Here is a 25,590-nt window from a genome sequence, read left to right on the forward strand (position 1 = left end):
TTAAAGAAAAAATATCTCATGGACTTCTGTATAAGTAAACTTATAATGTGCAGTTTGAGGGTTAATGGAAACCTTGACCTTTATCCTTTTACCACCAAAATCTAATGAGTTCAACCTTGAATCCGATTTAACATTTATGCCAAGTTTCAAGAAATTCCCTCCAGGTGATCTTGAGATATCTCATTCACAATAATGTCACAGATGAGGTCAAAGTGACGTTAACCTTTGACCTATGACCCCCAAAATCTAATCATACCATCCTTGAGTCATGGTGGACATTTGTGTCAAATTTGAGGAAATTCCCTTAAGGTGTTCTTGAGCTACCACAAGAACGGGACGGTCATACCGGGGGTGCAGAGGCATAAAAAGTTGATATTGTATAGCATAATAAGTAATAAAAACTTACTTTTACTTCATAGATCATAAATATAAACTGAAGGCTTCACATCTTTCTTTGACAAATATGAACGTAAACAGATTTTAGGCTCCACTGTTCTCCTGTAATTCAGTACGATGTGAATATCAGCACATTAACACCCAGACATGAAATGTGAGATCCATTAATATCATATTTGCAGCTTTACTGAGCAAACTGAGCGAGCTGAAGTCCAGCTGCTGTTGAAATGTAGCTGACAAGAGTCTGATGTGACCCTCCATCATCACGCAGCTCTGTCACACCTGCGAGCGAGATCGTCTTACATCAGTAGGTGAGCCTTTGGTCACATTAGGAGCTAAAACACACCATCAGCTCCTGGTCCTGATCACTTCAACATGCTGACCTGCACATGAACGAGGTGACATCATTCACCGGGATGGAGACTGATGGGGAGTCACTGACTGCTGCCGTGCTGCGGTTTCTACAGTGTGTGTGTGTGTGCGTGTGTGTGTAGTTTCCCCTAGTTTGTCCCCTACTAGATGCAGTGTGTGTGTGTTTTTTTGTACCTCTTGCTGTTTGTACTCTGACTATAAGACTATGCCAGTTGAAAAATGTGAAAAGAGTGTGTGAGTTTTATGGTGTTAGGATGTCAAAAATTTTAACTTGGAATAAAACCTGGAATTTTAATTTATATTAGAAACCAAAACACAGAATGTAGAGTTATAAAAACAAACAAACAAACAAACAAAAACATATTTTTTTCTGAAAAGAGCAATTAAATATTGTGGAATTACAACAAAGCCGTGCACGAAAATTCAAACCAAGATATGTAAAAATTTAAGCGCATAAAGTCAAATAATCTGTAATTAACTGACATGTTCTGTATTTAAGCTGCAGGATCAAAAGTTTAGGATTTATCTGAATTACTTTGAGTATTGTCAGGAGAAAGATAAAAGAGAGAGAAAAAACAAGATCCTAAATTTCAAAAATCAAGGTAGGAGGTAAGGAGCTCCTGAATGTCCTTGTTTTCTCGATCTGCCGACGTTTACAGCTGCTGTACTTCTTTTTTGAGTAAACTACAAATTGCGGCTTTTTAAATCTCCTGTAATACGCCTTCAAAACATCACACCCTTCGTGCCCATAGTCCCGTTCTGCCGGCTGTCCTGTTTACACAGACGAGTTTCGGTGCTGTTCCTTCCTCCTGCGCCGACTTGAAAAACTCTGTCCCTCCACTCCACAGTCAACGCTTTTGTACAACACAGCACAATATTCCCGCTATGCACAGGCAGTGTAAAAGGGGCTACAGATAACTGTTGGCCAGCCCAAACCTCTGTGAGGTATTTACACCGTATACAAAGAGAACTGTGGAAATGATGTAGGCAGCATGAATTTAACTGAAGATGTGTTGAAGCTGAGTAGCTTAAATGGAAAATTTCTGTTTAATGAACGTAAGAGGATAAGAGCAAAGAACAGGAGTTTGTGGAAAAATAACAAAAAAATGAATTAAATAAAATAAGCCTACTACAAAACACTCAAGCAGTCAAATAAGTGTAAATAAAATGAGGCAGAAATGTCCCAATTTATCAGTGAAATGCACTGAAGCTGCTGTTAAGCTGTTTTTGAAGATATACACAAGAGCTCTTTATTCAGAAGAGTTAACACACTCAATAGAAAATGACGCGCACACATCTCTCTCTCACACACACACACACACACACACACACACACACACACAGTGTTTGTATTATATCTGTTACTGTAAACAGAGAACACGCTTGATAATTACTCTGCATGTTTTACAGCTCAGCGCTCCGTCCAACTTCACCTCACCATGAAAAATAGTGAAAATATTGTGATTCCAAATATTGGCGTGTCTCGCAGCAACAGCTGTGGACGTATTTCCATCATCTCTAATGACTTGCTTGTATTTCAAATACTCTCACTGTTATAGTTGTGAAATCTCTGATAAGGCTCTTGTCTTATTTTTTTCTCCACTCGGGGTCAACTCGTATTTAGGTCAGAGGAGGAAAGAATGTCATTTTCTAATGAGGTTAATGCATTCGTGAACCCCTCCCCCCCCAAAAAAAACCCCACATCGTACAAATTATTGTTTGAAGCCAAATATTTTAAATGTCGTAAGAATTGAAATAATAGAAGATGTTGCTCAAATTTGTCACTCAGGTGTCTTTTGGTTTAGTTGCCAGTTTCTGATCAGGGTCTTACATTGACAGCTTTGCTTTTGGAAACACTGAAAGAATATTACGGCAGATATGAGCAGATGTTTCTGGCTTTTCCTCTTTAGGCAGAAAATCATATCATGTGACAACTTCATGTGCATTATGCTGTGAGTAGTAGGAGAAAGCTGCTTTGTAAATGTGTTTTTTTCTCCACTTTAGTGGTACTTGTAGATCTAAGATGGTGCTGTGAACGGCAGCCTGTGGGTTAAATTTTCTGTTACTTCTCCCAGTTTTATCAGTTTTCAGATAGAAATGTTTCTTTTCTACCTGTTCTTGTCTCGTAGCCGGCTGATCTCGGAGGTCTGCAGCAGCAGCTCTTTCTCCAGCTTGTTGGTGGACAGAGAATTCTCCAGAAGCTGAATTTCTATTCGAGACGTGTGGTTCAGCACCTGGAGGAAAAAAGTCGTTGAACACCAAATCCAGGAAATCTGCTTTCAGGTGTTGAGATCAGCAGAGTGGCGACTCGTTACCTTTGCTTCCACCACGTTGAGTTTGCGTGTCTGCTCCGCCGTGTGTGTGAGGAGGTTCGTTCCGATCTCCAGCATGGTGGCCGTTTGGTTGTGAACGACGTGAGACGGTATGTTTGTGACGTCCGGCTTCACACTTTTCTGAATGACGTTCTCCAACTGAGGATGAAAAAGATAAAAAAAGATAGAAAAAATGGTGAGAAACAAAAATACAGAGGGTGAAAGACAAAAAGAATGAAAAAAAGAGACAAGGATTAAATTTTTAATCTGACTCATATTCTCATTGATAAATAACACTGTAAAATGTGACAAAGACATGAAGTCTTTCCAGAAGCCCAACACTAAACATTTCAGGCCTGCTTCAGTATTACACACACTCGTATAGCTCAGTGCACAAAATGTGCTTTTCAAAATCAAGCTTTAAAAATGTTATACATTGTCATTTCTCTACTTTCATTGAGTTATGTTTTTTAACCAACATCAATCCTAATCATAAATATAACATATTCATTAATTTTCAGAAATTGAACCCTTTAAGTGCCACGATTTTGTCATTTTGCCACTTTTATGTGAAAAAACAAAAAAACAAAAAAAGGATTATTTTCAATACACTACATGATGGGTAGATTTTTTATTATAACAGTCTGGGATATGTCAGTGATCAGCAGCTACATTGATTGTGAAAAGTCACCTAGGAGAAATAGCATGTATTTCCTCCATATGCCAAATATGGTCAAAATGACCTCATCAGGTGGAAAAAAGCCAAAATGAAAAATTCAGAGACAAAAGCCCAGAATGACACCCAGAAACAATACAAGTCATGTTTTTCTGCTCTGATGGCTGTGGGATCAAAAATGTCAGTTTGAATGGGTTTCAATGGAGCATTTTTTGACCTGAACAGTCTGAATGTAACTATTTAGTTTCCACAGTGTATTTTAGACTTATTGTAGGAGCTGAGCTGGAAATTCACTGATTAAACAAAACTACGCAATCTTCCCAAAATGTATGCCATATGCATAAACACAGCCAAAATTATCAAAAAATTAAGAGAAAAGCGCCAAACAGTCCAGAGTTTAATAAATTCTGCGCTCTAACACCACCCACTCAGTGTATCAAGTTCACCAAATCAAACATGTCAAGAGGTCTGGTATATAAAGACGCAGGTCGCTCCATCTCTGGGAATATCAGCGGATGCCAGCTCACACTGCCACGCTGCGACCTTTAACCCCCGGCAAATAAATAATCCATCCACCGAGCCATCTCTGCATCCCTCAGACTCCACGTCTTCAGGGTATCAGTGCCACTGAGAAGCTTCAGGGAGTTGATAAATATATCACTGGACCAACAAACAGATTGGTCCCAGTGGGACGGCCAGTTACCAACAAGGCTGTTTGATGAGTTTCACTGGGAGGAGGAAGTTCACAGCCAGTTTGAGTCTGGATCACTCTCCTGAAACTGATCCCATCACAGAAGTGTTATTTAATCATCACACTCATCTTTATTTTGAGAGACATGAGAAGATTTGGAGGCAATTCATCTCTTTATTTGTTTGTGTCAAATAACAGGTTTGCTCTACGATAACATTTCAGCACAGATTAAACTGAACGATGAAAAGACATTTTCTATAACACTCACAATAATTATCAAAAAGTAATAAATAAATAAATAAAAAACATTAACAGTAACAGAACAGTAAAAGTAATGATTAATTGTGTATTTCCAACGAGGTGAGTAATATTAAATGTTATGAGTCTGGTGTCATATTTGTGTCACTTTTATGTCGCGTTCTGAATTTTGCAACAAATTTTTTTCAACGAACAATAAATGTATCGTACTTGTATCAGGCTAAATAAGCAAATAATTTTGACCAAAAAAAAGAAAAAAGAAAACCGGTAACCAATCATTTTTAACTTTTTCAAGACTTAAGCAAATTGGTTTTATTTCTTTCAAAAACATGGGAGAAAAAATTGCCTAAAATGTGCAGGCAATTAGTAAAAAAATAAATAAATTTTTAAAAACTTACAAGAAAACAACTGGAAAATAAAGCTAAAAAGGTGTTAAAATAAAGAGAAAATGAACCATATTTGTTATTATTATATTATTTTAAACATGAAATTATATACATACATATATATATATATATATATATATATATATATATATATATAATAATAATAATAAACTTTATTACAGACTCAATGGTCCAGATACGAGCAAGACAATACATACAAAAGATATAAAAGACACATAGAAGTACCATACACAACATATTCACAATGCAATAAGATCACTTAATAAAAAAATAATATTTTTTTTTTTATATATATATATATATATATATATATATATATATATATATATATCACACACACACACACACACACACACACACACACACATATATACGCAGTTTCGAGATATTTTTCATGTGTCAGTTTTCTTTCGATCATATAGGTGCAGCATTTCATTAAAAAACAGGGAAAATGTCAGAATAAACTTATAATGTAATTTGCCTCAACTTCATCCAGCCCCTCCTCTGCTGGAGTTACGTTCAGTCATTGAAACCTGGAAACTAGTTGAGATGATGAAAAACCAAACAAACTGGACCAAAAACCTCCCGAGTTCAAGTAATGAAATTCAAAAGTCTTAAACCCCCTCGAAGGCCATTTCAGTGGTTTGTTATGTCTGCTGAAGTCTGACAGCTGATTCATTTTTCATAAATGCTGACTAATCCTCCAGTTTCAACAGCGTCTTGTTTTCCTGGTTTTATTCTTTTCAGCTGCTGATGTTATCCACGCTGATCGACTTTATCACGTTCATCATTCTTCATGTTACTCATTTTCACTATTAAAGTTTCTTGTGTTATTATGTTTAGTCTGCTTCAGTTCAGCTTCAGATTAAACAAGCGTCGCTCTGTTCAATCAGAAAATGGTTTTACGAGATTTGTATCCGGCCATCACTAATCCAAGTGGCTTTTTAGAGGGACTTTTGTGTGAGTCAGTAAACTGGAACCTGGAACGAGGAGGCGAGACAATATCAGATGTTGTGATGCAGCGGAAAGTCACTCAAATGATTAAACAAGGAGAAAAGAGCTGGAACGAGCTGCTTGGTTTCTCCCTCCCGCTCTGCTTCCTGAGATGCCGCGCAGATAAACTTTGACGAAAGCCAAAACCTCCACCTGGCTGCTGCACGGCCCAACCAGCAGAGAGACGGAGGGCGAAATAAAAGCATAAAAAAGCTGCAGTATAGCTTCTAATGTGCAGTTTACACAGATATATTTTGTCTGTGTGAGAAAGAAAGAATAAAGGAGAAAAAAAGAGAATTGAAACAAACAAGAAAAGTTCAGCAGGTCCTTTTTTTGGTCTTTTCTCATTATTTTTCTTTTGGTTGAGTCTCTCGAGACACAATGTGCTGACTTTTTAATTGACCCGTACTTCCTGCTTTAGGATTAGAACCACACACACACACACACACACACACACACACACACACACACAATTAGCTCTAACGCACACACACAATTATAAACTACACAAGCAGAGCGAGGAGCTGAGGGACTACACAGACAACCCCACGTATGGAGGGCTTGTTTCTGAGATGCTAACTCAAACCACATGTTGGCTTCGCTGTGATCTGGCCCTCTGGGTGACTTCACAGATGGAGGGGAGTAGGAGGGGGGGCTGGATCACCAAACAGCCCCGATAACAAGACTGACGCACAGGCAAGTAGCACCGATATGGATCTGGGGTAACAAGTGCACTGTGGGTCGCTGGAGTGTGTCGGCGTTTGAGCTCGCAGCTCGGGACCTGAAGGGACCAGAGTGACTGGACTCAGGAGGGCAAACAGACAGAAGAGGTGAAAAGTTGTGGATGGTACTTTTAGTATAGGGTTCGACAGATTATCGACCTGTTCAATTATCAGGGCCGATATTTGGCATCATTACGATTATTTGTATCTGTACTTTATTTTAATGATCGCGATAAAATGTATTTATGGAAAACTGTTCATATTAGACTCATCCAACAACAGGGAAGGCAGTCTGCGATACACACAAAGAAAGTGTCAGCCAAAAAAGTTGCAGGGAACTTGCTGTATATGATGCTGAAAGTCTCAGTTTTGATCAAACATTTGCTAAAAGCATTTAAACAAAGTTTTGTGTTGTAGTTCGTTATATTCTAAATTTTGACAGAAATATTTTCATTTTTATTGTAAATGCATACTGGTTCCAAATATTGGTTATCAATCTCAAGTACTAATAATTGGTATTGGCACTGAAAAACCAATATCAGTCGACCCCTACTTTCGTATCTTTGGAGCCATATGCATTTTTGGTAAACGCTGTACACTCTGCAGTCCGCTGACTGGTCAGTAGAGAAACGTCACTCAGTGCTCAGGACTGAGCTGTCTCTAGTAGCAGCTCTAGACTGAATTATCTTTTTTATTTCACAGGGTCGATTGCCGGCAACTACGTAGGTGTAGGTCTTTTAAACGTAATGTTACTCAATGCATGGGTTGACAAGATGAATCCATCAACGCTTGTTCCCGGTGGGTGTTGGCCTCCGCCAGGGTTGTCCCTCAGCACCGATCCTGTTTGTGACATTCATGGACAGGACCTCAAGAAATAATCAGGGGGAGGAAGGGGCCCTGTTTAAGGACCTCAGAACTGGTTCTTTGCAGTCTCTGCAGATGATGTGGTTCTGCTGGTTTTATCACACCATGATAAAGTGCATTTTTCATGCACATACACAGAAAATGGTGGGCTGCCCTCTCTGGGAGGGAGTTGCTGCCCCAAGTGAAGGAGTTCAAGTATCTTGGGGTCTTATTCACCAGTAAGGGTAAAACAGAGAGTGAGATAGACAGGTGGTTTGACATAAAGTCAGCAGTGATGTGGACATTATGCCGGATTGTCGTGGTGAAGAGGGAGCTGAGCCAAAAGGCAAAGCTATCGATTTACCAGTCCACTTATGTCCCAGCCCTTCACCCATGGTCATGAGCTCTGTGTAATGACCAAAAGAATGAAATTACAGATTCAAGTACAAGTACAAGACAAATTACTGTTCTCTCCAGAAAATGATCAGCATTTGTTCAAAGGTTTAAAATTACAAAAAAAAAAAAAAAACCTGCAGGAATGTGTGAAAAGTCTGGAGGTGGAGTGAGTATATGTCTGAAATAATTAATGTATAAGAGTGCAAAAGTTGGTCAGTGCAGGAGAGAGTGAAGGCTGTTCTGCAAGCAGACTTTCATGCACGAAAATGACCGTAAATCAACGACAACAGGTTTATAGTTGCAACAACACTTGTATGATCCTTCAGCCCTTTAGATAGATCTATAACACACACACACACACACACACACACACACACACACACACACACACACACACACAGTTGCAACATCAAATTGAACTCAAAATGTATAAACCATCATTGATAATAAACCCTCTTCTCTTGAAAGCCATCATCTTACAAACTGACATAATCTGCCTTGTAAAAACACAATGAGCTCAATAAATCTGAACAATAACTCACATGCAAACTGGCAGAGCATGTTGTATTATTGCAGTGTGTCTCTGAGTATCAGAGAGTCCAGATGTTTTGGCTGAGAGTTATGAAGCCACAGAACAAGCCAACAGCCTCGGGCTTCGTTTCTGAGCAGGGCTCCACTTGACGAACTGCAGGGGAATGTTTCTCTGTATGGTGCCTGAGCTTTACTCTCCTTCAACCTCAACAACTTCCATCCCCTCTCTCTTTCTCTTTCTGTATTTCCCATGTGTGAACTTATCTTCAGATGGTCAAAGACGTGTTTCATCTCTGACTGTTCCTCTGCTGTTTCTACATCTTCATTTGTGTCTCTCTTTTGTCCTTTTGACTTTCATTCGCTGTAGAAATCTGTTTCTTCATGACTGAATTAATGTGATAACGGTCTTAAACCATATCTTACTTCATGTCTGAAATACACATCAGACTGATCATATCTCGCCTAGGTTAAGTTTTTTTCAGTGTTCCTGTCTTAGCTTACATCATAAAACAGTCGTGCTGTTTTCAGTCACGCCTCATATGCTCCAACATCAGCACATCTCCTGACAGGTGTTTTCTAAAACACCAAACCACTGTGCAGATGCTTTACATGTTCCTCTTGGGGAATATAAGGTAACAACATTGTGGTTACAGTACCGTCGGGGTAAGCTGGTGCAGCAAGTGTGATTTTTACCTTTTATTAGATTGAGACATTTAAAGAGCAACTCAACACCCTGTTTAGGGTTGAACGACTAAAGAACCCTGACGTCTCCCACCTCTCTAATAATCTAAAACTGATGCTTCATAGCTGTTTTATTGTTTTAGTCCTTTGATATAACATCTGCAGATCATCCAGAATGTAAGATCTATTATCAAGGAGACACACTTGCAAAAAAATGTTTTTGTAATTTTTAAAAAATACTTTTACAGCTGAATTTTGGCCTCAACAAAACCTCACTCAAAAAATGAGAGCTTTCGGTCTGCGTTTTTAACTTGATTGGAAATATTTTTTCAGTGTGAACAGACTGACAGTGTTCTTGTTTTTTAGCAGCCGACATTAAGTTGGATTTATAGCCAACACTACGCCTATGCACGCAGCCAACGCTGTTAAGTGCTGCAAAGTTTGATTGATTCAAAATACATAAAACACGCTTAAAACATGACTTAATGACACATTTTCAAACAGACATACACAAATTTGCTTCATTCTAACTCACAAGATTCACATGCAAAACAGACAAGACGCTTCAGCGGCTCGAGTGACCCTGTAACTATAGTAACTCACTCACTCCTGCTTGAAAAGAGGGGGAGAGAGCGCTGTGCTGCTGTCAGAAGTTATCCGTTATATATTTTTCACAGCGAGAAAATGCTCTTGTGGCATGAGAGTGTGTGAAAAGGGTCATTTGCGTGAGTCTCATGGTCAGTGTGAGAGTTAGCAGCCCTGTCAAGTTACTATAGTCATAATTTTTGTGCACGGCTGCTTTGTGCACACCAGATCGCATTAGAGGACATCCCATGTAAAACAGTGGACCCAAAATCTTCAGTCAGATTAAGAAAAAGTGTGCATATAACACAGCTACTGTTGATCAGATACAACTTTTTGGGTACATTTACTCCCAACATATTGAAACATTGATAACTACTACTAGTAGATCTACAACTACAGTACCTCTACTACCGCTGATCTCAGTCTTTCCATACTCCATAAGGATTACTGACTCTACTGACTCTCTACTTCACAACTTTCTGTATTTGTATGTTAGCTGTGTGTGTGTGTGTGTGTGTGTGTGTGTGTGTGTGTTTTGGGGTGAACATGACGATGTTTTTGCAGTGTCCTAAGTTGCATCAATCGGTGTTCATTTCTAGCTTGTATAGAGGAGAGTGAAAAAAGGCAAAGACGCAATTTTAACTTTCACTTTCTCTACTTTAAGTAGCTTTTGATGCTTTTTATGGGAAAGCTTTATTTATGAAAAAAGTAGGAGTGGGAAAGCAGCGGAGAGGAGCTAAGTTAGTCCTGTTATTCTGAATTTTGTTCCCACAGGATGCCAGCATGAGGACTGTGAATCAGACGTGGGCCAAACACAAACAGGGCTGTTTCCAAAAAAAATGAACCATGTTTCAGAAATTAGGATTGAATCAAATCTTCTCTGTTACATCATGTTATAAAATCTCCAGTCAGAAAAGAGGAGGGTTACTCATGTGTGGTCACTAGAGAGATAAATCAACCCCCCAAAACCACAAGACATTTAACGAATCAATGACTGTCCTGGAATTGGCAGCTAACTTCTATTAAACTCGAATGTTAAATTGGGCAATTTCTGACTTTGGTAACCCCTAGTGGGAATATTTACAGACTCACTAATTTTGAAACTTTCATCTAGATCACCTGGTCTTTATCAGCTCATTTGTCAAGGAACTGTAGATGTTAGTAATGCGCTGGTCGTGGTTTTTCAAAACCTGCACCAAAATGGCTTTTGTAAGCCAGTCTGTCTGCCTGACCTGCAAAAGTAAGTGTTAATCAAAGACCCCAACACAAATCGCAAACCGGAGCTGGACGTTTCTGGTAATGACCTTCGCTAATAACGACCTGCTTGCTGTTGGCTCTATTGTATGTCCTTTCTAGTAAATATCAGAGTATAAAAAAGGTTTTCTGTTTAAAAAGCACTAACTGATAGCTGATGTCCTACGTGGTTTGTCTCCACGAGTGCATATTTACTGAATTCAGTGTGGACAGAGAGACGCTTGCTGTTCGGACACATTGTTAGGCCTACATATACTCTAAAAAAAAAAAAAAAAAAACTAAAATTATAGCAGGGGCATCCTGTAGCTCACCTGGTTGAGCGGGTGCCCGATGCACAGAACTTGAACCAAACATGGAGTGAGAGTTTAAATATGCCAGATCTAAATATGTTTGACTTCTAACAGATTTTCCAGATAAAAAACCAGATAAAGCTTTAGTATAGCACTGCTGATGATGAAGTTTCGGACGGAGGAGGCGATTGGGGGGGCCGAGGAGACAAGAGACATCATGCCGACACCTTGCAGCCCAGAGCTTCACCGTCAGGTGAGAGGTGAGAGTTTCACGACTTCATCGTAAGATGGGAAGAGACTGTTCATCAGGTGAGAGAGAGACACCGCGCGCCTCCGAAAGCTTGTCAGCGGTTATGACACTTTTAAGTTTGTAACTTTAAACATTATGACAGTTAACAATCTGACAGTCAGAGATCTGTGTCCAGTCTTCTAACTTAGTCTGTTTAATTTTGTTGTGTGTCTGAAATGATAAAGTGTCCTCAGTATGGAAGATACTGAAATCCTCAAAAAGAATATCCAAATGTCCACATTGAAAACCGAATATCTTCCTAATTAATACTCCAAAAGCCAAATGTTTGGGTCCAGCCCTAAACGCTGCTTTGTCAATTAATGCCCCACCCCCTTGAAACCTGTAATATTTTCTTTTTAAAGATTATTTTTTGGGCTTTTTGCCTATATTTGACGGGATAGCGTGGCAGGGAGAGAGAGAGAGGCTGACATGCAGCAAAGGGCTGCCTTCGTACGGACACAGCCTTTGAACATGGGACGCCTGCTCCACCCGGTGAGCTACTGGGTGCTCCAAACCTGCAATATTTTCTAACAAGCTTACCCAAACTGCCCAACCTGTGGGATTTGGTTTGAGATGTGCATCACTAGTACACATTCACACTCTCTATATTTCTTCACTGAGCATTTTTACTGTGATTCTGTCTAAAAATCACAAACAAGCCTGTCAGCGGCCCTTTTATGGAAACTGTTAAGTTACGGTAAATGAGTCAAACCAGTTACGGCACATTTTTTGACAGTTTAAGCTTTTTTGCCCAATTTAATTGGGATAAACTATGATTCACATTCTTGTGATTGGAGATGAAATCGCAGCCTGAATAAATGCTTCAATTCCCACCAGGAACACCAGCTCTACAACGAAACAGGAAAATAATGAGAAAACAAAAGAAAAGTTCCCGCTCCTGTTTCGTATATATATTACATCTTTATGTGTGTATCCATCTGAGCTCTCTGCTGTGTCACTAAACTGAATACTGCAGTCCAATGACCTTGTAACCATCTGTTGTGTGTTAGATCTCCAACACTATATCAGTGGATTGAAAGGTCACAGCTCTGTGTGTGTGTGTGTGTGTGTGTGTGTGTCTGTGTGTAAATGAATGAGTGAGTGTGTGTCAGTAAATGCTACTATCTACAATGCAAATGTGTGTGTGTCTCAGCTGGGTCACCTCTACAGCCACGACAAACATCTCAATCATCTCACCACAATCAGGACCATATGGGATAAATCAACACAATGGTGTGTATGTGTGTGCGTGTGTGTGCGTGTGTGTGTGTGTGTGTGTGCAATTAAGCATATGTGCATTTTAAGGCTGTAAGTGTGAGTTGACTTGCATGTGCACATAAGTACTTCTATTTAGTGATGTGTGTAGTCACTCAGTGGGTCTCATTCATGAAATGTTTGTAAATCTGTGAGCAGATTTGCATAAAAATCACCTTGGTACAAAAAACCTACATCGGATTCATGAACACCGTGGAAAACTAATGAATGCCTATCAATCGTAAATTCACAATGCACTCGCACTAGTCTGCAATTTGCATATCAAAAACATGGTAAGTTGGCAATCAGGAACAAAAAAAGAAATTAATTAATTATACATTCTTAAAAAGAACAAGAAAATTACCTTAAAATTGGCACCAAAGACGAAAAAACAAACAAACAAAAAAGACCTAAAATATGCAAAAAAATTATGATGATTATTTAGCATAAACTTAAATATGTAACCATGGCAACTATTAATATAGTTTTTCCCTAGATTTTTGCCTAGCTTTTTAAATATATATATTTTCTGAATTTCTGCATTTCTCACAATTTGCCAAACATTTCTTACCAAGTATTTCAAAGGTTTTAAAAGGTTTTGATGTTTCCAAACACGGTGTCGGATGGAGAAGCTTGGCTGTGTGTGAAATTACTCTTTATTCAAATTACCTCAAGACAATACAATCTATCATCCTACATTCAAACAACCCAACAGTTTCACATTTTATTCAATAAATGTTTTAAGTAAGATCAACTTGTCAGATTTTACAGTGTAGAAAATGTATAAAAAAAGACTCACGGGTCCGTAGAAAGACACAGCAAGCGAGTAATGGCTGTTTGGGATTTACATTTTAGAGACGTACTGCTACAGTTCAGGGCCATTAACCTGTCCTGCTGTGAGACCGTCTGCTCAAGAAAAATGTATGAAATTGTCCACAGGAGGTTAATGCTCTTACGTAAAAAAGGGAGGTTTCAAAATAAAAGAATGTAAACAGAGGAATAGTTTGACTGGATTCCAAAAACAGACAATGGTGGCTGCAGGAAAGGTGTAGGATAAATAAATGAAGTTATTTCTACAGTCACTGTGCAGAACAGAAAGGCCGTCTGTAACATTACCTGTGTGTCCTAATCTATTTACTATGACAATAAATAAGGCTGGTGTTTTATGAAGTATTAATGGACGCTTCTCTGTCAGCGTGTTTAAACAGATGGTGCTGGATGGACGCCACTCGATGATGGAGTCATTGACTGGATGATAGACAGCGTGGTTAAAATGAGTTTGGTAAAACAAAGGAGAAAAAAAGTGTTTGTGGTTGTAGATGTTTTGGTTCTCGATGGAGAGAAAAGCCAGACAGTGATGGAAAGAAGAAAAGAGACTGTGGTTTTTTTGGTCAAATAAAAGGGTTTACATGTTTCTCTGTTTTTTCACCTGTTTAAAGATTTCTTCCATCCGTAAGAAAATAATTTTGTGGTTTGTTAGAGACCAAATGAACTCTTTCAGTCATTCATAAGTGCTGATGATGTTTAAAAACTACTGTTATTTTTCATTTAACACTCAAAGTGCAGCCACAGAAACACACTTTAATAAAATCTTATTACACCACCAGAGACTCTGAGAAGCACTCGGCTCAGTTTACGTGAGAAACCTTAATGGTTGTGTCATTACACAGATTACTACTGGAATTTACATTACACACGTAAAGGAAATTTTACCTGACTCTACTTTTTATAAAACCCACATTTCTTGGCACAGATTTGTCTTTACCGACTTACCGATGCAGTGACTAAAGTTACATATGAGCTTGTTTTTCCCGCCAGCACATGGCGAGACACATCCGCCATCTCCAACAGCAGAAACATCCGTTTGTTTTGAAGAACTAGATGAATAAGAGAAAAACAACTACCAACCATTAAATAGACATCTACACGAACTTTTACAGAAAATCCTCCCCAAAAAAAGACTTACTGTTACATTAGTTTGTTTGAGAGGCGCAGCCAAGGCCGCACCCACCATTTAGGTTTTCAAGGTGTCCAAAGGACAGAGGGACGTCATATGCTGTAAAACCCTCTGAGGCAAATTTGTGATTTGTGATAATGGGCTTTATAATTAAAATTGACTTGACGTGCAGCTGAAATTACGCAAAGCGTGATTCAGGTAACTAGAGAATTTTACGAGTTGACAGTTTGTTAAACCAATAGCTCCTGTGCGGTCGCGTAACGTTAAACAGTGGCCACACATCATGACGTCAGCTAGTTAGTTTCACCTTCACTCCTGTATGTTTTTGTTTTCCTAGTGGAGGCTGGTGACATTTTATTTAAGTATCATTTGAGCCTGTGTTTACTTTCTTCCCTGAGAATGAAAAATGAAAATCAAATCTCAGCTCTGGGAGGGGAAGAGATACGAGAAGTTGAGGAGACAGAGAAAAAAGAAAAGAACGAGAGAAGGTGATAAAGATGAGAGAAGAAGAGCAGGTACTGTGTCCAGGTTGAGATTAGCATTGTGTCCCTCTGCTGTTCAACACTGATGTGATTCAGACAGTGTAACTGCCACAGAGGAGCGTGTCAGCCGCGGTGACACTGTGATGTTCAGTGAATGCAGAGATGATCATAATTACATTTCAATAGTGTCTGTAGTGTAAATTTCTTACATTAATTAGACATTGCCAACATTAATTTTAAGGTGTTCTGGGATCATTTTAGCCTCTTCTGGATGGAAGGGGCTCGCCCATGGCAATCTTTGGACCTCTATTTCTAAAATGAATGAGAGCAGTGCTTCCTTTGGTCATCAGCAATCAAAGCAAAGCAAAGATAACGTCATAATCTCAAATTCAAACAAACTCCTTTTTTTGGCCCATTTGGATGCCTCTCTTTTTTGTCCTGCTCTATCTGTTTTTCATTGTTCCTGACACATGAGCTCAACATTTTAACTTTTGCTCTCATTTTCTCTTCCAAATAATTTAGCTTTGTTTACAACCTGTGTGATCATCTAAACAGTCGTTTTTCTGCCCTGTTGGAAAGGATGTCAGTAATCAGTCAGCGTTACAGCCAACAGGAATGAAGGCCAACATTAGAAAAACACGACCAAAGTCATTCAAAAAAAACAAAACACAACACAGAACTGACCTTTAATGTTGGGTTTGTTGTTTTGTGGAGGGTCCTCTACCATTAACTTCACTTCATTTCGTCGTATTAGTATTAATATAACTATCCAATAGCCTTAACTACTGTTTTTGTAATACTTGCCTTGTAATTTTGAGTTTTTTATTCTTATTTTTATTTCACAAACATGAAATTATACATTTTTTAAATACCTTTCTTGGTTTGATTTAACTTATTTCTGTCCTGTCAATAAAGGCTTATCTCGTCCTAGACGTTTATCTCATGTTTTCTCTCTCCTGTTTCTCTTTATAGTCAAAGTAATATTAAAAAAAAGGCAAATACATGACCAACAGTCTTAAAGGTGTAAAAAAAAAAAAGATTTTCACATGTGTGATTACAATCAGTTTTGACTACCTGCTGTCCCCAAAGAGCTGAGGGAGGGAGAGGGAGAATTCGCTCGTTTTAGGGGCGATAAAAAGGGAATGCTTGAGCCCCTCGGTGGCTGCGGTGCTTGGCCTCACGCCAGGTGTGTGTGTGCATGTGTGTGTGTGTGTGTGTGCGCATGTGTGTGTGTGTGTGTGTGCGCATGTGTGTATGTTTGTGTTTTATATGAATGTCTATGTGTGCAGTGAGAGTCAGAGAGAGAAGAATGAGAACGAACAAGACGAGATTTTCCAAGAAGCTCTGTGTGGTTGTGGTCAGTTTGGCACTCGGCCATGAGTCACTGGGAATCTCTCCCTCTTTTACTCCCCCCTCCTTCCCCCTCTTTCACTCCTCTCACCTCCTCCTCCTTTCATCTGTTATTCATCTACTATCTCCCCCACCATCTCTATTCTCTTTCACAACTTACTGCTCTACTTTCTCTCCATCCATCCTCCTCCATGTTCAAAGTATCTCCATCTCTCTGCAGTATTTTCTTTCTTTTCTCCTTCTTCTCCTCCTCCTCCTTTCCCTTCTTCTTCATCTCCTCTACCCCTTTATCAGTCTGTCCTCCCTCTGCCCCCGGCTTGTCAACTTCTATGGCAACTGAAATCTCCCACAATGCCAACTCACAGCTGCAGAGTGATGAATGAGTCTTTGAACTGGGATTTGAAAACAAAATGAACCACCATTCGCTGTCTCATTCTCCCTGTCTGACACACACACACACACACACACACACACACACACACACACACACACACACTGAGGAGGAGTATTTTATCTCTGTCCAGCTGATAACAGTCTGTCTGCTCCACTAACTAATTCGGTGGCCTTTTGAACGGAGGATAAATCTCACTTACAGTCTCTCTTGCTGTTTCTTCCTCTCGCCTATTTGTCATCCAATGTGTTGTGTCTCAAAGTCTGGCCTGAGGCCCCCAAAAAAGCTCGTAGAGCCACCGAACAAGGGCCCTGATTTCAACAGTGAACATGTTTAGACTGAGCAGATGAAACTTTTCGTCAAAGGAGTAATGTGAGTTTGTTGTTGGTGTGAGGTGCAGATATGTCTCACGTCAACTATAGTTCCACAAACCTTAAACACATTGAACCTGAATACATCACCCACACTGACTTACGGCGAGACACACCTGTCTGATGATTTAACGCTCAGAATAAAGCAAATATATTAAAGAAGTACTGTCGGCTGAAAAGACCACATAATGCAGAAATGCATGTAATTGAAGACTAAAGAAACCAGAAAATCTAAACATTTAAGGAGCTGGACAAAGACAATTTTGTCTTAAAAACAATGATTTATCAACTATCAAAATAGTTGCAGACTTATTATATATATATCTTTGTCAATAGACAACTAGATAAATTAAGAAACTGCTGCAGCTCGAAGAAAAAAATCTTTGTAGGTCAAATATTATTTCCCCCTTGTAACTTTCTGCGGAGAATAAATTTTAAAACTGCCTCAGAAAGAAGTAGAGGAGAGTGAAGATGGAGCGGCAGAGTGTCGGGCTGACTGCTGGTTTTGTCGTACGAAGACCTCCTGCTGTGTCAGATTTGCTTCACAGAGGAAAGTAGAAAATCTAAAACCATGAACTGAGATTAGAAATCAGAAAAAGACGACAAGAGAGCTTAGAGCTTTGTGGAATGAGAGAGAATTTTTATTTTTATGGCATTTTAAACTAAATCTTGTTGATGGCTCTCTGTGTAATCTTGTGAGGTCCAAAACTTGTTGATGGTTATCTACATTCCTTGGAGCTGTGAGTGTGTATGTTCAGTGTTTGTGTAACGTAAGCTGTAATGTATAACCGATGGCCGTAAAACTCCATGAAACATGTTGAGAAAAAGCAACAGATTTACACACAGTTTGGGAGCCGCTGTGTGTTTTTAAATGCTAACATTCGATACTGGACATCTGTTGGTCCACTTTGGATGTAAAACAGAAAGCATTTGTTCATGATGCACAACAGGAAGAATCTTTCTCTGCAGGATAGATCAGGTGAGGCTGCAGTGATTCTGATTTTAGGGCAGCAAACGACTTGTCCTCCAGAGGAGGAGCTGCCTCTATATCTGTCAATGTCACGATCCGTCTCACTGATTGGTTGCTGAAAGTCAAGAGGGTGGGTCTTATCTGTCTGTCAGAGGGCAGACGCCGAGGATGAGGTGGAAGAAGAAAAATGATGACAAGAAAACTGTCATGCTGCAGAAGTATTTTAGTCTACTTTCTGTCTGTGTTTATATGATAACCTGCATGAACTGAAACCACACAGCCTGAGGGAGGCAACTCTGCAGCTGTTCAGACTTTTCTTAGTAGTCTGGAACCATTCGCACTTATGCTGCTTTTTGACCACATGGTACCTACTCTACTCTACTCAACTCTACTCAGCTCTACTCAACTCTACTCAGCTCTACTCTACTCTACTCTACTCTACTCTACTCTACTCTACTCTACTCTACTCGCCTTTTTTGTTTTCAATTAGGAAAAAGTACCTGCTACCACCTTTTTAGTAGCTGCTCTCCTGGGGTTTCAAAAACAGCCGACCGGGTACTAAGAGACATGGACGTGGACACACTGCAGACCACTGACTTGTCAGAGAGAAATGTCACTGCATCATCAATGTGCCCTGAACAGCACAAACAGCTGAGCTATTGTAGCAGCCACAGTTATGTATCATTTTGTTCTTTCTCAAATGGCAACCAGAAAATTCACGCTCGGGGGGCTGCAAACGTTCCTCACCTTGCTGGCCGCCGAGCGTATCCAGCGAGTTCAGGTCTGTGTGTCTTAGTTTATGCTGCAGTCCCTTAGTAGCTGGTAGCAGAGCTCTGATCAGGCCCAAAAAATCAGGCCCAACCCTACATGAACCTGCACAGTTTCTGTCTAAGCCCGACCCCGACCCATGGCAGCACTTTTGGGCCTGAGGCCAATAAAAACCCAGAATTTGTACTGTAAAATAGGCCCATAGTATATTACATTTAAAAATATTTATTATATTTAAAATATTTTTTAATATTAAAACATGCACTACAAGCTAAGGGCCGGCATGTTTCCTCACACCACTTTTCTTCCATCTGTTAGTCTGTCTAGTACACACAGCAATGGTGATTCAGCGCGCAGATGTTGATCACCACTCTTCGCTGCATGTTACTTAGATCTCCTTCACTGCTGGAGAGGGACAAGCAGAAACTGACAACCACGTCACCTTGCAGCCCTCCTTTCTCGCTCTCTTGTTTTCCGTCCCTCTGTCACCTGCATTCTCTCTGTCCCCTGATTCCCACTTTCCCCTCTCTCTTCCCCCTCTTTCTCTCTCTTCCCCCTCTTTCTCTCTCTTCCCCCTCTTTCTCCCACTTCCTCCTTTTGATTACATCCATTATAACTCCTGCCAAAGTGCCATTTAAGCATGAGACGGTTCGCAACTGTTTCATGAAAATATTAAATAAATGAACGTTAATTTGGCGAGAACCTCCCTGATTCAAGCCTGAGAGAATAACAGGGAGAAATTACAGCCCAGCCCAGCCCAAACCTGCTGGGTCGAGTCAGGCCCAAATGGGTTTTGGGCAGAGAGTCAAAGCTCTAGCTGGTAGAGCCACAAGGTTTAGTGCTAATTAACCCCCTGGATGTGACAGCAAAGAACTCCAGTACTACCTGTACCGTGACTGTTGTGCTCTACCTCCTCCACCTCTCCACACACTTTTGTGAGTCACCATAAACAAAACTTAAAAAAAACATCAAAACATCCCAAAAACACTGAACTTGACCCAGTCTGTTTAACATCGTGTATAATATTTAAGTATGTTGCTTTAAAACCTCCAGGGCTGTAAAATGAAGCCAACACGGAAGTTCTGAAAAGTGCAGTTCCTCTAATGTCCAAATTTATAGCAGAAATAAACATTAAAACCTGGTACAAAAAAAAAAAAACTGTTCAAGACTCCACAGCTAATTTCCTCCTTTATGACAGCTGTACAAAAGTGTTTCTATATAACTCACCCACTGACATTTCATTGAGGTTCAAAGTTAAGCATATTTAAAGGCAGGGTATATTTGAGATACAGGATCTGTCTGTTGTCCAGTAGTTAAAACTGCGACAATACTTGTTATTCTTACCATGGCCTATTCACAGAGTAGCTGTTGCTATTTCAGTGTGTTTTTAGTTCATGAAAGTTAATTGTAATGTTTTGGTCTCCTACAATATTTTTTTAAGTGTTTTGTTTCACTAAAAACCCCCACTAAAAAGTAAAATTTTGGTTTCTAGCACGTAGATTTTGTTTAAATGGTTTTAAGCCTGTTTGTCACTGGCAAAAATGAGCAGTATCACAGTTTAAAAAGCTGTAATTTCACTGTGCTAACCAAACTAGCAGCTGGCATCTGAGTTAGCTCAAACCAAATACGGTCACCTCTGGCTCAAAAAAATCCAAGATGGCAAACTTTAGGATTCACAGCTGGGATCGACAAACCAAATGTTGACACCACAGTGGCTAAATCTGTTATTATGAACAAGACAGTCTATGACTCAGAGCAAGTGAGAGTAAATGTTACAAACAGATGCAGGGGATTGCAGAGAAAAGGCACATCTGCTTTACTAAAGCTTCGCTACCATGAAAATACTGACTACCTGCATATTCTCTGCTGTGCTCAGACTGGATTTATATTCAGGCAAAGACGAATGTTTTTTGAGGGGTGACTGTGTTGAAACAGACAGGATAAAAAGTTCAAGAACTCGTTGAAAAAAGAGATTTTTATCATGGTTATTAAATGGCTTTCTAAACAACATACTCCAATGCCACTCAATGCCAAAACTATTTATTTTCTGCTGGACAATCTCCAACAGAATAAAGAATTAGTGCTGTTTTGACACAAGTAATAAGGTCATTAAAAAATCAGCAGAATTTCTTTAAAAAATGAGAAACTGTCTGCCATTAAGAAATAGACTCAGCAAGTCTTTACTGTTCTGTCAGAGCTGAATTATGAAAACAAACTTTACAAGAGTTTAGTGAGACGCAGACAAATATGGTGGGTTATAGTATGAGATCTAAATAATCATGAATCTCTTTGTAGCTGTTATCACTGTGCTGTTGTTTATTCTGAAGCATCTTGTTTATTCCTTGTTTACTTCTCAGACGTTGGTGGTCTGTTGGTCAGAGAGACGACTGTTTGTTTTACCACAGCAGCCAATGAACGGACGACTTCCTGAACCCTCACCTGCTCTGGAGATGCTGATAGCATCAAACAACAAATTATCACAGTGATCCGAGCGCTATAAAATTCAAAAAACTTCATTTAATGTGCAGGAGCAACGATTTTGGGGGAAAATACACCTGACAACCTGAAGGTGAACTGCAGTGGACAAACACAACACAGATTCAGTTTACCAAATTTAAACTTTCATCTCTGTTACTGTCCACAGAAGACAGTCAATACAAAAATTCAGAGAACCCTGAACTCATCACTTTAGACTGTGGAGAACATGAGTGTGCAGCTTACTCAATCTTGTTATCAAATCTTGAATTGTGTCCACCTGAAATCAAATACCATATTTTTTTGTCTTCTATAGCAACATATCTGCTCTTCTCTGTCTGTGTTCTCCTTCAAGAAAAAGATCAGAGACCAAACGGGACAAACGTGTATTTTATTGAATCAGTGGCCCCTACTTCCTGTTTTCATGAAGCCAATCAAATTGTCTGATTTTAAACCATATGCTTATGTTAATGTTTCCTGACAGGCAGACGTTACGTTCACTAACAGCAAGACTTTACTCTGCTACACAACACAGCCACGGTTTTCACAGCCCACATTAAATTTCTTGCTAAAAGGCTTCTTTTTATCTTAAGTAAAAACGTGAACACGCGTCTTTTCCTGCACCTTAGCCTGTTAAATCCAACATGTTTTGAAAGGCTGCAATCACCAATGCACTCACAGGAGTAAACAAGGAGCGGTAATGAGGCAGGTTGGTGTGATGGGTCGATTGCAAAACACCAGAATTTCCCCCAAACTTTCCCTGGAAACGCATGTCCAGAAGAGTGTGAACTCGGAGTCATTTTAAGGTACAACTTCACCATATTTATTCTTTACAGAACCGTAATGACTATTACTGCATAAACCAAACCTACGTAGCTGTACGTTAATTGTGTATCCACACGTTAGATTTATTACCGCACAATTCTTGGACAGCATGCTTTAAAATACAGAGGACCATTTCTGTGGGAAACCAGTCTCACTTTATTAAAACTTGTCCATCATTATTCTCATTTAAGTCTAACATGAAAAAACACATCTATGCTGCAGCTAATATATTAGCTGTGTTGATGTTATGTATCTGCTCCATTTATGATTATTATGAATACTTGTTTGTTTATTATATTGTCATGTTAAGGAGAGAATCTCAGATTTTATTGTTAGGATTTGAATAGATTGTAAATTCGAGAGGGGAGGTTTTTCACTATAAGCCCCTGCGGGTTTCTTAACCTCACCTACACAGTTCTCATTGTATTCGTTATTATGTACTTGCTTTTATCACATCTTGTGTGCTTATAAATTCAATTCAATTCAAGTCAATACATCAAGGACATAATATTATTCGTTGGGTGCAAATTTGCATGTTATCATACAAACTGCTGTGCACACATTTTCGTGGGACACCATATGAACCGTTCTATGAGAATACGTTGGTATGGTGAGTGCAAAGTAAGTGAGTAATGACAATAAGAAGATTGAAAATGCTATTTTCATTAATATTTCAATATGAGATGAGTCCTTTATGAATAGCATTTCTATGGAGTTAAAACGGCCCTCAGCATTAATCCGTCTATGGCTGGATATCACGGTGAGATAAGAGTAGAAACATGTATTTTTGTTATTTAGGTGAACTGACCCTTTAAATGAGCAGTGGACAGTAACAGTGAGGCTGAAAATCCACTTGATACTGACACTAATGTCCAGACACGACCTCCCCTGAGACTCTCATAAAGTGAGGCACAGACACCGAACCTCTCCACAGTTTGTTTCCCCTCAAGCGAAACACTTTCATTACAGACTTTGCCGTAAGCAAATCAACAAACTAAGCATCCTGCAGTATGCAAAACATGTCAATAATTTCTGCCCAGACGTGCTGTAAACACTTCCTCTCAGTTGTTTGTTCATGTGGAGAAACTCTGAGTAAAACAATTTCCCCCCCAAAACCCACTTCATATTCTCTGTCCTTAACTTGTAATTACATGGAGGTGCGGGGTTAAAGCTACATCTGATTGCGCCAGCAGATTCCAGCCGATTAATTACGTGTTATCATAAAGTTCGAACTGAGCCTGAAGTGGATTTTCTGTTTTCTTTGCAATTCAGATGGTGCTGGCTTCCCCCAAACTGTGCCTGAGTGCTTTGACCCGACTGCACAGAGGGAAAGAGCAGCGCGGGCCAAAAGGAGAGATTCCTCTCTCAGGCTCTCATAAACAAACACCGAAGGGCCAACAGCAGAGTACAAGAGGACTGAAGTACCAAAAATACTCACAAGTAAAACGTAATACCATCTCAACAAAAACTGAGGGGTAGAACTCATCTCTTAAAATACTGAAACCAATACAGCTGCTCTTCAAAATACTTCTTATAACTGATTACAAAACTTAAAAACTTCTTATATAGTGTTTTTCCTGATATTAAAAGATGGGTAGGTCCTCTGTATTTACTGCATACTGTAACTGACAGGACATTTTTGACTCTTGGTTTGGAGCTTGTAATATCACCTATTGTACATTGCACATCTCGTGGCACTGGGACAACGTCATTTAAGAGACATAATTTGTCCAAATTACTCTGCATGGCTTTAAAATAATACTGTGATATTTTAAAGCTATTTTGAGATACATAACATATATCTTGATATTCTAAAATGTTCTTTGAACTTATGTTAACTACTAAAATACAAAATTACTGAATGACTTGCAGTTACAGTAAAGGAGCCTAAAGGCGCCTTTAACCGTAAGGATTCATTCACTGTGAGCAGGAAACAAGCAAACAGCTCTCCGGTTCATGTATTACAAATATTTGCAAGTTGCTCCGGTGCACCGAGGTCCCAAAAATGTGACTAAATAGTCATGATCAGAGCTCTGCAGATACAAACACACCTCACCTCCTCACCTACCGCTCATTACATTAGACCGTTACCGCAGCGCTGTTTAACCTGATGATTTATCACTGTGAGATGGAAACAAACTAACGGCTCTCCACTTCAGATATTAATAGTATTTGCAAGTCAAAGTGGTGCTCGATGCTCGCAAAATGTGACTGAAGTAATTTTATATATCTCACATGCAACAAGCCGCGATACCACGAGTATATTGGTTATATCGCCCAACTCTAGATGCGTCATGTCAGACAGTGTCGGAGAAATCTTGAGCACATTTTGAGCACAAACACATTTTTGGGGGGGAGGTAGACTTTAGCCAATATAACCTGATGTTAGATGACAACTGAACTAAATATGACAAAAATCCTAAGACTGCTTGTTATATTTTAACAGTTGCATGAGTGTGAATCAGCTGTGTGATGGTAGAAATGCTTCTCTCAGTGTGAATCCTGTGTCCCGCTCCATCGCTGGGTGCCACAGTGCTTATTTGTGATGCTGTAAAGGTCTTAGCGTGTTAAACTGTAAAAACAAACATGCCTGAGCTGACGATGTGCAGTCTCTGATGTTCGTACGGTACACTGGACTCGGCCTTCAGCTACAATAAAGAACTGCTCTCGTATCACCATCTGACCTGGTGTAAGAAATAAGACTCTTGAGAGATTAAGTGAGATTATTGGTTTTAAAATCTAATTTCACAGTCATCACTTGTTCTTAAAACATCTTTTTCACACACAAACAATCCAGCTGTGTGAATATTTCACAGCTTCACGAAGCATACTCCAGCTACTAACACTAAAACTGCATCTCTCACTCTTTTGGATGGTGATGCTTTAGTTAGAAGTTAAGGGTAACAGGTTAGTAGTATGTCACAGCACATGAAGTATGTCACGTTGTGTTAGATAAGTTTCAAAACTTACTTACTATAAGCAAAATCGTGACATTTTTTTACTTAACCAAGAAACTATGTCAACGAAACCTAATCACCTGGTTTTGATGCA

General features: G+C 39.4%; 1 protein-coding gene across 1 annotated transcript in view; it reads right to left on the reverse strand.

Annotated features, from left to right (window-relative positions):
* The window catches only part of angpt4 (angiopoietin 4), a 57,172-nt gene that overhangs the window by 7,546 nt on the left and 24,036 nt on the right, over positions 1 to 25,590 (reverse strand). Inside the window, exons 3-4 of the mRNA XM_042495645.1 lie at positions 3,084 to 3,239; positions 2,881 to 3,002 (exon numbers count right to left, since the gene is read on the reverse strand). Coding sequence (XP_042351579.1) covers positions 2,881 to 3,002; positions 3,084 to 3,239 — 278 coding nt within the window. The remainder of the gene's footprint in view (positions 1 to 2,880; positions 3,003 to 3,083; positions 3,240 to 25,590) is intronic.

The sequence above is a fragment of the Plectropomus leopardus genome, chromosome 2 (genome assembly GCF_008729295.1).
Source record: "Plectropomus leopardus isolate mb chromosome 2, YSFRI_Pleo_2.0, whole genome shotgun sequence".
NCBI lineage: Eukaryota > Metazoa > Chordata > Actinopteri > Perciformes > Serranidae > Plectropomus > Plectropomus leopardus.